Genomic DNA, 14,150 nt, shown 5'->3' with positions numbered 1-14,150 from the left:
AACTAAGATCATGAGGCATCGTGTAAGCCCACACCCACAAATTTGGATTTTTACGCAAGCCTCGGGACTTGTCCCAAGTTTGTGCAAATGATTCCAGTAGTGGTACCTGGCCCCCGTGTGTGTGATTTTTGATCATGGTTTTGGATCTTATGAGATGTGTATAGCAAATTGTTTGCTTCTAATATAGACTGTTAAATATTGACTTATTAAGTTTTGTTTACTTGACGGCATAGCATTTATTACTGTCCTTTTGGCTTCTTTTTAATTAACTGTGAAGCCTCTGTCACGGAGAGAAAATTGCCTTCAACAATACACAGAAAATTCTTTATTAAACAATGCATTTCATTTTGTGCTTTTTGTCAAAATAGTATAGAAAAGACTGTTCAGTTAATGAGCATAGGGAAAGTTCTCTTATATTTCTCTACTAAATACCATTTTGGTTCTTGCTTTCTCATATCTCCAGGTACTAGATTTGCAGGATGCTATTGAAAATATAGCTGCTTATTATAACAATGACACTGTAATGCTGAAGGATATTTGCATGGCACCTCTTTCTCCCTACAACAACAACTGTACAATCCTGAGTGTACTCAACTATTTCCAGAACAGTCACTCCGTCCTTGATCATTTGGATTGGGATGGCTTTTATGTCTATGCAGATTACCACACTCACTTTTTGTACTGTGTCCAGTAAGTAGAGTGACTCCCTTCTTTTACTGTGCTAGATTAAAAAACTGCTTTTATGCGTTGGCTTGACAGACTGATGTTGTCAATCACTATACTCTGTTTCACTTAAAGATGTTAGTAGAGAGTACATTCCTCTGTCACAGACAAAGCATGCCAGACATTCTTTGTTGTAGAATGCTCCACCTGGGTCTTAGTGCCTACCTAGCCCTGCTCCCCACCCACCCCCAATCCGTTTAAAAGTGAAAATATATTTTGGCATGAATGTTCTTGTATAAAGTACTATGTTCAACAATGCACAAAATAATTATTTTGGTAAAGACAGTGTGTAAAAATGAACTATAACTTTCATATTCATTTGGGATTATATTCTAATGCAGAAGCATACAATTTTCTTGACCATTGCCCCTCAACTGTCCCCAACTAACATTTTTATGTGAAACATATAGCTGTCTGTACTTGACACTTGGTTTACTGGTGTTTTAGTGTACTAAATTTGAGCTCATAAGGAGAATGTCTATGCATGGAAGATTTTTGTGGACTCTTATACCTTACTATTAAATTCACTTGCTTGGAAGGAAGACTTCTGCTGGTCTCAGTGGAAGTTGTTTCTAGGTAGGGTGTACGTAGGATTGCCGTGTTGTACAGCAAAGCACAGATTTAAGGAGAAGTTGAATAAAGAGTGGTACTGAAATAGTCAATGGGCAAGGAGTTCTGAAAACCTAAGCAGAATTACTGAATAACATTTACATTCCGACTGCAAGAAGCAGTTTCTGGGTATAAAATCTGATTTTGTGCAACAATTTCATATGTAATATGCATTCCTTTTTCTGCTCTGCCACTTGGGTCATTTTCAGCATTTTTAATGAATTTCACAGGGCGCCAGCATCTCTAAATGATACAACCCTGTTTCATGACCCATGTTTGGGGACATTTGGTGGACCTGTATTTCCATGGCTGGTCTTGGGAGGATATGATGGTAAGCATCATGTGCTGAAATGATTTTGGAAATCCTAATAATTCTTTTTGGTGGGGAAGTGAATTTGAGGCTCACAAAGCCTGTTTCTGTAATCTGACCAGTACAGCACAACAGTGTCAATATTTCATCCCTAGTCCTTACAACGTGAGTTGTGAAACACTCACTTGATATCCCAGATTGGTAGGGGTATCTGCCTCATCCCATGGTGAGCAGGAGGGAGAAGCTTGTAATTACAAACTACACTGCTTGGCCAACATGAATGAGTAAGACTTGATAGCAAGTCAGATGAAAACCCTAATATGGTGACTTTTAAAAATCTGGCCACCTGGTGGAAGCCAGAAATGTTTTACCACTATATGATGCTGTTGTGGTGTTTGCACTTTGGTGGTAGTTGATGATGAGTTGCTTTCAGTGAGACAGTATACATTAAAGGCAGGAGAAGGTTTAAAATGATGCTGCCAGAGGGATTTTAACTTCCTTGAATATGCCATCCCTTCAGAATTACGAATGTCTTTCTCTTTTCTGTGTGTAGGTGATAACTACAATAATGCCACTGCCCTTGTGATTACATTTCCTGTTAGGAATTATTACAATGACACAGACAAACTGATGAAGGTTCTGGCTTGGGAAAAGGAGTAAGTCTTTCTAATAAGACTAATTTGAAATATGTTCTGTATTGGTGAATAGTTTCCATGCACAAGATCTCAAATAGTAATTGAACTCCACTGTGGTGTGTGGGTTTGAGAAATCCAAGTGGTGCAGTGATTGTCTCAGTTTTGCACATGGGAAGCCGTCTGTGTAACACAGATGCTACTAGGTTAGAAAACTGCTAATGGGTCATCTGATGGAAGTTTTCAGTGTTTCCAGTATGACACCTGTTCTCACTCATCCCCTTGTTCATGTATGTCAGGTTTAAGTTATTAGCAGAGGACCTAGTCATTTTTTTTAAGCGAATCATGTCTAAGAGTTTGTATCAGGTATCAAAAATGTTATTTCCTGTATGAAAAAGTGTGTTCTTTTGACCTGTGTGAGTAGTTGTGTGAGAATTTTGGCTTTCTAAGAAAGCTTTGATTTTTTGAAATTTCAGGTTCCTCAATTTTGTGAAAAATTACAGCAACCCGAATTTGACCATTTCCTTCTCTGCTGAACGTAGCATTGAAGACGAAATAAACCGAGAAAGCAATGGTGATGTCAGCACTGTGCTTATTAGCTATATCGTAATGTTTATGTACATCTCCATAGCTCTGGGACACATCAAGAGTGCTAGAAGATTCCTGGTATGCATCATTACATTTGTTGTGGAATTGCACCTAACAGTTAAAGACTTTTCAAAAAATGTTTCAGAATATTCAGTTTTTCTCCCAGATTTGTAAGTGTGGATTTGTCATGACAGCATGAATCAGAGTTCTCTTGTGATTCCTGTTATTAATCTTGCAAAATGTAGCCTTTTGGGGATATGGGTTCTAGTTTAAGTACAATTAATTGTATGATTTGTTTCTTCTTTTGCTAGGTAGATTCAAAAATTTCCCTCGGCATTGCAGGCATTTTCATTGTACTAAGTTCAGTTGCATGCTCTCTGGGAATCTTCAGCTACTTTGGAGTCCCGTTAACGTTGATTGTGATAGAAGTAATTCCATTTTTGGTGCTGGCTGTTGGAGTAGACAACATATTCATTGTTGTTCAGACACTTCAGGTATTTCTTTTTTTAAATATAAAATGAGTTCCAATATGAATTGGTCAGTGAACGACCTTAATGGGAGATGTCATTGTTCAGTTTAGTTCTATATTCTTTCTTTGATTTGTGCTTGCATTGTGGCAAATCAGACAGTTTAAACCGTTATGGTTCAGCTGTGTTCCTTTTAATTGGGGAACCTACCTTTGACCAATTGGGGCCTATAATGACAGCATTATAGTAGAATGATCCTATTGAAGCAATTTTTATAAGATGCCAAGTCCCCACCCCCCACCCCCCCACCGCCAGTGTAAGAGGTACACGCACTGATGGAGAAAGCAGACGCACTGGCGTTCAGGTGCTGCACAGCTCCACAGCAGCCAACCCCGGAAATGGGTTCTGCTAGGGAGCTATGCTAGCATTCAAGCAGATTCCAGGGATGGGGCAGGCCAGAGGTGTTCTGAGGGTGGAGCCAATTTTAATCGGCTTTTGCTGCCCTCCAAGCCTTCAGATTAACATCACATTAAAGTGTGGTGTGAGCCTGCTTCTCCAGTGGGGCAATTTGGGCGGGAGGAAGGTTTTTTGATTTCCCTCTTTACTACACTGCCCAAATCCCCTTTGGAGGTGGCATGGCACTGCCTTTGCTGCGCTGTCCCTGGCCACCACACCACTCCCTCCCAATCTGGATTGCACTGCCTGGGAGAGATGGAGAAAGTGAGACAATTCAGAATTTAGGCACTTATGCTTTCCAGTAATAGTGTGTGTTCTAGGAATAAAGAAGAGAGCAGTCATTGACTCCAGCAAAACTGAAAGGAAAGGTCTAGCTTTATCTCCGTCTCCTTTTAAAACATGAGGCATATAATCTAGGAAAGGATTATTTTCTCTGAAACCAAACATACTTTCTGTAATGACAGATTAGTGACTGAGCTGTGGTTGTCTCTTGGCAATTTTCTGAGAACTTATGAAAAACTGAAAAGTTCTATTACTTGCTCTATTCACTGTCCAAATCAGTGTGATTCTGCTATTCATTTTATATTCCTAGCTTACAGTTCAAGAAAAGATGTGAGACTTCCAGAAAGCTAGTTATTATAGCCTTAAACAATTTTTAAGTTCTCTTAAATTAATATTTAAGTGATATATCTGAGAAGGTATACAATAAATCCCTAATAAACAAATTGCAATTCTAGAGAGATGAACGTCTTCAAGGTGAAACTCTAGATAAGCAGATAGGACGAATTCTTGGAGAAGTGGCACCAAGCATGTTTCTATCATCATTTTCAGAGACAGTGGCTTTTTTCTTGGGTAAGAATTTCTGATCTTTTTACTCTTGCTTTTTATCTTATTGCCACTCTCCAGTTCCCCCTTCCTAACCCTTTCCATCTCCATGGCAGCTTCTACACCTTTCCCTTTTTTCTGCTTCCTTTTCTCTCTCCCATGCAGTCATGTGTCTTTCTTTATCTTTCTTTCCCATTGCCTTATGGCTGTTTCTGTGTCTCCTCTTTTTTTATCTCTTCTTCCCAGCAACCTACTGTGTTCTGGAATTTTCTGGTAATTCCTTCTTTCAGTGTTACTTCCTTTCCTCCCTTCTTCTCATATTTTATCTTTTTCAGTTTCCCTCGCCCCCTTGATTGGCAGTGACTGAGGCATACGAATCTTGTCAGTATTGTTGGAGTTTCTTAGCAACCCCAAAATGGCAACCAAAATCACACAACATAAGCTTGTGAAATTTTCATTCATTTGTCAAAGCTAAAGGTGTTGGGAGGAGGGGAATGAGAGAACAGGTTTAATCTTTAGTTCTTTGTAAAACTGTGGCATCAACTAGCTGCAATATTAAGTTACATTGGAAGGGATTTTCTTGAACGCTCCTTTTCTGTTAAGCAAGGAGTTTGTAGCACTTTTTCTATTTCTTTATTAAGGAAGTCTTTAGCTGTTTTTTTTACCTAAGACTTTTGATTAAAAATAAAATTATTTTTATCTGTTTTTCTAGATTGCAAGGATCTGATGCATTTCTGTTTCTTTTTTTAGGAACTTTATCTACTATGCCTGCTGTTCGTACTTTCTCACTCTTTGCTGCAGTGGCTATATTCATTGATTTCCTCCTTCAGGTTACCTGCTTTGTTAGTCTCTTAGGACTAGATATTAAGCGTCAAGAGGTGAGTCCACTATAATTCATTCTATGTAGGTGATTGATTGTGTCAGCAGCATATTCACTCTTGCATTTTGGGTGTTTTATTTTCCAGAAAAATCAATTGGATATTTTATGTTGTATCAAAGGGGGTGAAAAACTCAGCAGCGGGCAGCTCTCCGAGAGTGTCTTGTTTCAGTTCTTCAAAAATATATATTCTCCGTTTCTTCTTAAGGATTGGATGAGACCCATTGTGGTATGCATATCTTCATGTTTGTTTGGCTCTGTTTTATTAGTAAAAAATGTTTCTAGTTAATCTCAACCTTTAAAAAAACGATATGAATACTGCTTTAATACTTTAAAAACTATTAGGCATCTCAATTGATCTGCAGTTAATCTTATGCAGTTTCCCTTCCCTAATAGGTTTTTCCCCCCAGATTGGTTAATGTAAGTAGTCTAAGTGACTTAATTACAAATGTAAATGGACTGATAACCCCACCCGCAATACAATGCACTGAACCACACCTTCGCATAGCAAGTTCCACCCAAACACTTACTGGTTGGTTCCTCACCCTGGGACATGGACAATATGTACCCCACTAAAACATTCCCTTCTCACTAGGCACTGTGTGTAACAGACTTCTCTCTGTGATACACCTCTGAAGATGCCAGCTACAGATGCAGGCGAAATGTTAGGAACAAGATCCACCAGACCACTGCCAGACAGCCCGGAAAACCCACCAGTGTTTAATAAACTCTTTGGTGGACATGAACTTTCATATGGAAGTTATGATTGTTACTTCTACCACACTCCTGATTCGTCTTGATATGATTGGACCTTAAAATCTGACGTACTGGGAGTTTTAAGAGCTATATTGTCCTGCAATATTAAGTAGAGGCATTTGCTGCATGTAAATTCCTGTTTCTGTGCATTATACCTGATTTTTCCATTTATCTTTCAGATATCTGTATTTGTGGGTATTCTGTCATTCAGTGTGTCAGTTGTCAACAAAGTAGAGATTGGTCTGGACCAGAGGTTATCTATGCCAGATGTAAGTGGCTTTCCCAGTCTTCCATCCCGTTTTTCAAGGGAAATTATTATAATACCAATTTTACTGACAAGTATCATTGCATACTTAAAGTAATAGAATTGCATATCTGTTAGAAATATGAATACCACATGAGGGCTAACTATTGTAGAACTAACGCAGACCTTTCTTCCTTCTTTTGTGTAAGGACTCGTATGTGATTGATTACTTCAACTCCCTAAGCAAATACTTGCATTCAGGTCCTCCAGTATATTTTGTGCTAGAAGAAGGCCACGACTATACTACTGTGGATGGACAAAATATGGTGTGTGGTGGAATGGGATGCAATAATAACTCCCTAGTACAGCAAGTATTTGATGCAGCAGAGATTAGTAACTAGTAAGTATTTCATTTTACCCATAAAATGTCAATAGTAATGACTAACTACTACATGAATAGAAGCATACTTTTGATGGAAGTGTGACTTCTGAGGAAGTATTCTTGCTGCACAATTCTTTTTGCTCACTTTTAAATGGGATTTGCATAGGATTCCCAGGTTTGGAAACACCCAAAGTTTAGCATCTACTCTGTTTACTAACCTGGGCTTAAGGTGAAATCAGACTGTGTATATAGGCTCCCTTTTCCCTGCAGAATTATCTGCTTAAGATACGAACATAATGACTTTTTACATGGAAATGTCACCATAAGGTATTTCTGTGTCCCAGTACATTTTATACACATAAATTACTGTTTACAGTCCAATTAAGACTGTAAAATATGGACCCTGTGAATTTTACCCTAATTTCGAAAAGGAGTTCTAAATTCTCCAGTTTACACCTCATTTAGCTAAACTGTTGCAAATGTTCCAAAAGAGCTGGATTGTGTTGTACTCTTTTTAAATTGAACTATTCAGTATCTGGCTAAAGATGTCTCCTTTTTCCATTTTGTAGCACAAAAATTGGCTATGCTCCTTCTTCTTGGATTGATGACTACTTCGACTGGGTTAAACCACAATCTTCCTGTTGCAGAATCTATAACAGAACAGAACAGTTTTGCAATGCTTCAGGTATTATTGGCTTCTCTTATGTTCTCCAGAAACATTTTTCACATATAAGGTACATACACTCTAATCTAGGGATATGATTCCAACAACATCCCTTTATGGTGAATTCTGGTGGTCACATCCAGAGGCAGAGCACTCACGGGGACATGTGAGGTCACATGTCCTCAGGCACACGCCAGCTGGTCACATGAGGGGAGAATCCCCCACACCCTTTCCCCTGGGCCCGGCCCGCCAGGCTGCTCTTTCAGCTGGCGGAGGCTCTGTCAGCCAACCTGGCAGGGTGGTCCCTGGCGGCCCAGCCCGGTTGCTCCTTCAGCCAGTGGAGCCTGGCGTGGCGGGAGGGGGGGCAGCCAAGTAAGTGGGCATGGGGGGAGGATGGTCAGAGTAGGTGTTGCCTCGGGCACCATTCTCCCCCCGCCACGCCTTTGGTCACACCAATCTTGATGGTTCTGTGTAGATCCCCTAAAATGTGAATTAAAGATTGCCCTGATGTGCACTGAAGGTGGTGTGGAGGCTAGTGTGAGTTTCACAATTTTCTATAGACAGTATAGATCTAGAACACAGATACTGGTTTCAGTAGACTGTAGATGGGGTAAAGCATTATGACTAAAACTGTGTGACCATTGTTTCTGAAACTGCTTGTTCAGCCAATTTCAATGTGTTTTTGTTGCTGAGTAGGTGCTTCTGTGCCTTTTGTACAAAATTCTGGGACACTGGTTCTTTTAATATATATATATATAGTTATTCTTCAAGACATTATATGTATAAACTGTGATCTATGTGTCTGAAATGCAATAGCTGAAACAAGTACTTTTTAATGTGGATATGGCAGCCCTTCTTTAATCTTTTCTACAACATTTATGCAGTTGTTAATCCAACCTGTGTGCGCTGCCGGCCATTAACTCAAGAAGGAAAACAGAGACCCCAGGGTGAAGACTTCATGAAATTCCTCCCAATGTTCCTGTCTGATAACCCTAATCCAAAATGTGGGAAAGGGTATGTATTGCTATGGTGGGAAAGTTAAATATGGTTATGTTTTCTTAAAAGTAAACCATATTTTGTTTACTTTTATTTTGAACCATGTTTTGACAAATATTGCAGTAATAAAATTGTCCAATTTTTTTAGTCTTCAGGGCCTCGCTGTACTTTTGAAATGCTTAAAATGAATTTGTTCTTAATGTACAAAAGAAATTGGTTAGGTAAATTATAAGAACCTCAATATGAAAAACTTACTGTAATTGAAATTCTGAAGAACATAGAATAACCTCAGTAGAAATCTAATAATTCATCTGTGAATCTAGTTAAGTGATGTTTGGTCATTGCCTGAAAGATTGTGAAGCTGTTCTGGAAAGCCATGTTAATCTTATTCCTGTTTTAGAGAGATCTTATGGCCCTGTTGTTGCAGCTGTAAATGACTAAGCAATTTTGCTGATTTACATGAGCACTTTTATAGTTGGTTGGTAGGGGAAAAATGGCCACATTAGCAGTCCAGGGCCTCATAAGAAGGTTAACGGAGGTGTGAAGGTAATTTTGCAATCCTTCATGTTTGCACTGTTCTTTTCCTTTCTTCTTGGGAGCTCTCTGACAACATTTCACAGCACAATATCTATTAAGTGATACTTTCTTCTTCTGTTGTTTTAATGCTGTGTTCCCCCATATATTTGGATTAGCAAATAAGTACCTCTGTTCCAAAAGGAAGTCTTCAGTTGGTAGACTCAGTCCAGCATTTGATTTGGGAGCTTCTGTCAGTGTTCTAACAGGAATTGAGATATAGAGCTGGTGTACAGTGTGAAAGAGAATGAATCCTGTGTTGGGATATTTCTAGTTTAGATTCCACCTCTGCCATAATGTCACTAGGTTGTTTTGAGCAGCTACTTAGTTGCCATGCTCTCCCCTTCACATATTGGTACTGTTAGCCTACTTTGGAGTACTGTTGTTAAGACTTTGAATGTATGACGTGATATGTAACTCCTAAATATTTATTTAGCAATGATATTTTGCTATTTCTTTTTTACATCCAACTTTTCTCTCTGCTCAAGACCGAAAGGTGCTTACAGTATTCTCCATTTTATCTTCACAAAACCCTGTGAGGTCCGTTATACTGAATGTGTGTGTGAGACTGACCAAATGCCAGTAAACAACCCATTAAGCTTCCATGGTGGAGAGGAGTTTTCAACCTGGGTCTCCCAAATCCTAGTCCAGCACTCTGACCACTACACAGTCCAGCTCTTTATTGAACTCGCCCCCTTGGATTTTCCAGCTACTCGGTTTGGACTGAAAATCTAGATATCAAATCAAATTGGTGTATTAATTGTGCGTTTCTTCTCAGAGGGCATGCAGCATATAGTTCTGCAGTTGATTTAATACACAATAACTCTGAAGTTGGAGCGACTTACTTCATGACTTTCCATACGGTGCTGAAAACTTCGGCAGACTTCATTGATGCAATGAAGAAAGCACAAATGATAGCAGCCAATATTACTGAAACGATGGGAATCCAAGAGAAGAAATACCGTGTTTTCCCTTACAGGTACAAGGATACCTTTACTGACAGGATGGTCTCTCCCACCAGTACCACCATTCTTCTCCCCCTGAAACTTTAGAGGGTGGTAATCATAAGGTTAGGGTAGTACTGTAAATGTTCTCCAGGTTCTGTGGGTCTAAGTGTGAAATTCCTGCAAACGTTAAGCAGTGCAACAGTTCAGAATTCCTTGTTAAAAAGTTTTACTCAACATTTAACATTCAGGGTCTGACTATTACAAGTTAGAAGCCATTTTTTAAACTTCTTGCAGCTAAAATATTCCAAAAGCAAAGTAGAATTTGCTAAGTATGTTCTGCAGAGGTGAAGCTGGGCCAAACTGCGCCTGGTGCACACTCTGTGTTTTCCGTCCCCCCATGGGCCCCACCGCAGCACGCATGCACACACACACACACACACACACACACACACACACACACACACACACACCCCGCAGCACCCAAAGTCTCCTGGGAAGTGTAGTTTCACCAGGCCATTTTTCAGCCTGAACAGGCCTGAACTTTTCAGGCTTAACTAAGGTAAAGGAGGGGGTCGAAGGAAGGGGTGCAGGGGGTGCAGGGAAGGGGGCAATTTTCCGCCCCCAGGCTCGCAGCCAGTGTGCAGCGCATCCCCACCCCCTTGAAGCTCAGCCACTGATGTTCCGGCAACCAGTGGGAGAGTGAAGGTATGGGGGCTAGTCAGGCAGTGGCATAACAAGGGAAACTCGGAAGTGATGTTACCACCTCTCCAGAAACTTCTTGAAATTCTGTGGTTGAACTATCACCCAACCATGATTTTTAAATGTTATTTTTCTTCCACTGACCACAGCAGTGGCAAACAGGAGCTGGGGGCAGGGGATCTCCCATTCCCAACAGGGAATGGCAGTCCCAATGCAAAGCAATATTTAAAATTGTGAACCCTTTCAAATAGCAGGAGGATGTATTTTGTAGAAGCAGATCTTTTGAACAGTCTCTACCCCAGCTGCTGAAAAAATGAGGCGGGGGGGGGGGGGCGTTTGTGCAGTGAACAGTGAGGGTCTGGTAAATAAGCCCCCCTTTCATTTGCACCTTGGCTTTTCTGCCTGCCCATTTTTTTGTGTCTGTGACTGTAAAGGGTTCTGTTAGGTTGTTATTGTAAAAGTTTTAAGACTGCTTTTTTGTCCTTCTAATCTCTGAATAGAGTGGCATAACTCTGGTGAATGGTTGGGTGTAAAAACAAAAAAAGTTCTATTTTTTTTACATTGGGCATTTCCTATGCTGTGAGTTGCCTTGAGCTCAAGGCAAGGCAGGATAAAAATCCTTTAAATCAGTTCCCTTTTTGCAACAATATAGATATTTACATTCTGAAATATTGCTTTCATTAGTCTGAGATATTAACAGTGCTTTTTCATTTTATTCAGTGTGTTCTATGTTTTTTATGAACAATACCTGACTATTGTGGCGGATACCATTAGCAACCTTGGCTTTTCGCTTGGATCAATATTCCTTGTTACAATGGTCCTGCTTGGCTTTGAAGTTTGGGCTGCCATTGTGGTTTCCTTGACCATTGCTATGATATTAGTCAACATGTTTGGAGTCATGTGGCTTTGGGGAATCGGCTTGAATGCAGTTTCATTGGTCAACCTTGTTGTGGTAAGTCCTTGCATCTAATATTTACTCTCCAGTTCCTTAGGTACCTAGCAGGGTATGTAATGCCTGAAAAAATCCTTGTCTTGCTAACATAAAAATGCATTCTGATACTTTAGCTCCCTGTGGCAGGAAAGGGCAGGGGAGAAATGGAATAAATTGAATAAATAAAATACTATAGAACTAAGAGTCTACCAACTCCTAGAAAAACATCTTTCTGGAATTTTAATATTGCTGTCTGTAATAGAATAGAATGTCATGTTCTGGAGTCAGTTGTATGACAAGTTGTAAATGTGAAACGGCTGCAGATTATTTGAGCAGACTTCTCATTCTTAACACTTTTGCTTTAGCTATGGTAAAAATTGTATATGTTTATTAACCAGCTTAAATGCCAGATGACCCCCTAGAGCAGCAGTGGCGAACCTGTGGCACGGGTGCCAGAGGTGGCATTCAGAGCCCTTTCTGTGGGCACACACACTTCTAGGATAGCCTGGGCATAATCCTTTACCTGGGAGTAAGCTCGGTTTCTGGCAATGGGGCTTGCTTCTGAGTAAACCCTTCTAGGGTAATGATTCACCCATTCAAAGTGTTGCACGGTTGCTTCTCCAAGCTTACTCCCAAATAATGTGCACCTCGGAGTCAACCGTTTTTTTCTAAACTAAAACCTCAGTATTCAGGTTAAATTGCCATGTTGGCATTTGGCGATAAATAAGTGGGTTTTGGGTTGCAGTTTGTGCACTTGGTCTCGAAAAGGTTCGCCATCACTGCCCTAGAGGGAGAAATACAATTGTGAATCACAGTCCTGATAAAGCATACTAAATTATTTATCTGAAGTCTATCTCTGTAATGTAACATGTTCATAAGTAAGGATCCATAGGGCACTGTAGTGGGATTGTCGTTTTCTGTGGTTAAGAAAGCATTCTGCAGTAATATGTCAGGCTGCCCTGTTGGTGGGTCAGAGTCTGGGACTGGTTTGCCCTCCAGCTTCTTTCTGGCGTTGGTGTAAAATGAGCCTCAGAAACTTGAGAGGAGGGAGTTTCAGCTTCATTTCTCACTGCCCACTCTTCTCTCCCTGCAAGCCACAGTAGAAATTTGTGGCCCACCCTTAGACAGCTTTTAAAAGGGTGATCTGGAGACAGGCTAGCACCAGTGTATCCTCTTGCAGGGTTTCTATGCCTTCTGTTGCACCCTCTTTCCTGTTTGCCTCAAAGGGCTATGTGCTTGGCCTATGCAGGCTCTCACCTCTCTGTGCCCCTTCCAGGAGCCCATGACTGATTGTTCCTGCTATGCATCCTTCGGGAGGACACCCTGAGTGACTCTCCTTTTCAGGCTTCAGAGTCTCTCCTTGTGGCTCCTGGGCAGCTTAGTTTGCTGCTGTTGGGAGCCAGGGTACTTGTGCAGCTGGGGCTGCTGGCTCTGATCACAATAAACTGTTGCCTTTGCTGTTTTTCATTCAGAGCTGTGGAATTTCTGTGGAGTTCTGTAGCCATGTGACAAGAGCATTCACAGTCAGCACAAAACCCAGCAGAGTGGAGCGAGCTGGAGAGGCATTATCCCACATGGGTAGTTCTGTAAGTATTACATTGCAGTTTTTTCTGTCATGGAAGTAGAGATAGCTTAGGACATTGTATGTATAAAAGAACGATCCTGGACTGTCATTTCTATGGGACCACCTCTACCAAAACAACCCCTGGGGGGCATTGGGCTCCATTGGAAACAACCTGCTGGAGATCTCTGACCCTAGAAGTGTCTGGCTGTCCTTAAGAAGGGCCAGGGCCTGTTTGGCTCTGGTTCGGTCTGGTGGAACTCTCTGTCAAGTGAGACCTGGACCCCGTGCGGTCTGGATCATTCTGTAGGGTCTGTAAGACAGAGATGTTCTGCCAAGTCTAGCCTCCCCATCCCTTATCTTTTATATATATTTACTTCACTATCTGATTCTGTAGTTGGCTAAGATTTGGTTTTGCTCTCTCCTGGATTGGTCACCCTGGGAACTAGAATTTGAATATAGTAACTGTAGTGCTTATGGGAAATATAACTCCTGGGATTTTATGGTAATTTACATTTTTTAAATTGTTGGTATATTTTTTAATTGTTAGCCACCCCAAGCCCAACCTTGGTCAGGGAAGGACAGGATATAAATCTGATAAAAACAAAAATAAACATAACAATAAAACATGTACTTCTTCAGTCATTTGTCTAGTACAGAATTATATGTATTGTACAAAATGAAACACTTATTTTAACTCCGGCAGGTTTTCAGCGGTATTACGCTCACAAAATTTGGAGGAATAGTAGTGCTTGCCTTTTCAAAATCCCAAATCTTCCAGATTTTCTACTTCCGGATGTATCTGGCCATGGTACTGCTTGGAGCAACCCATGGATTAATATTTCTTCCTGTCCTGCTTAGTTACATTGGTAAGGACCCTTAGTTTTGCTACAGATGAATGAAGTGACTG

General features: G+C 40.5%; 1 protein-coding gene across 1 annotated transcript in view; it reads left to right on the top strand.

The window, feature by feature from the left end:
• NPC1 (NPC intracellular cholesterol transporter 1) overlaps positions 1 to 14,150 on the top strand; it is a 30,987-nt gene that overhangs the window by 14,489 nt on the left and 2,348 nt on the right. Inside the window, exons 9-24 of the mRNA XM_048508016.1 lie at positions 464 to 690; positions 1,563 to 1,663; positions 2,196 to 2,298; positions 2,751 to 2,940; positions 3,174 to 3,356; positions 4,523 to 4,637; positions 5,361 to 5,488; positions 5,576 to 5,716; positions 6,423 to 6,512; positions 6,697 to 6,887; positions 7,439 to 7,554; positions 8,418 to 8,547; positions 9,881 to 10,081; positions 11,469 to 11,700; positions 13,152 to 13,265; positions 13,947 to 14,109. Coding sequence (XP_048363973.1) covers positions 464 to 690; positions 1,563 to 1,663; positions 2,196 to 2,298; positions 2,751 to 2,940; positions 3,174 to 3,356; positions 4,523 to 4,637; positions 5,361 to 5,488; positions 5,576 to 5,716; positions 6,423 to 6,512; positions 6,697 to 6,887; positions 7,439 to 7,554; positions 8,418 to 8,547; positions 9,881 to 10,081; positions 11,469 to 11,700; positions 13,152 to 13,265; positions 13,947 to 14,109 — 2,425 coding nt within the window. The remainder of the gene's footprint in view (positions 1 to 463; positions 691 to 1,562; positions 1,664 to 2,195; positions 2,299 to 2,750; positions 2,941 to 3,173; positions 3,357 to 4,522; positions 4,638 to 5,360; positions 5,489 to 5,575; positions 5,717 to 6,422; positions 6,513 to 6,696; positions 6,888 to 7,438; positions 7,555 to 8,417; positions 8,548 to 9,880; positions 10,082 to 11,468; positions 11,701 to 13,151; positions 13,266 to 13,946; positions 14,110 to 14,150) is intronic.

Source organism: Sphaerodactylus townsendi, linkage group LG09, assembly GCF_021028975.2.
Source record: "Sphaerodactylus townsendi isolate TG3544 linkage group LG09, MPM_Stown_v2.3, whole genome shotgun sequence".
NCBI lineage: Eukaryota > Metazoa > Chordata > Lepidosauria > Squamata > Sphaerodactylidae > Sphaerodactylus > Sphaerodactylus townsendi.
This window is presented reverse-complemented; position numbering and strand designations above follow the sequence as displayed.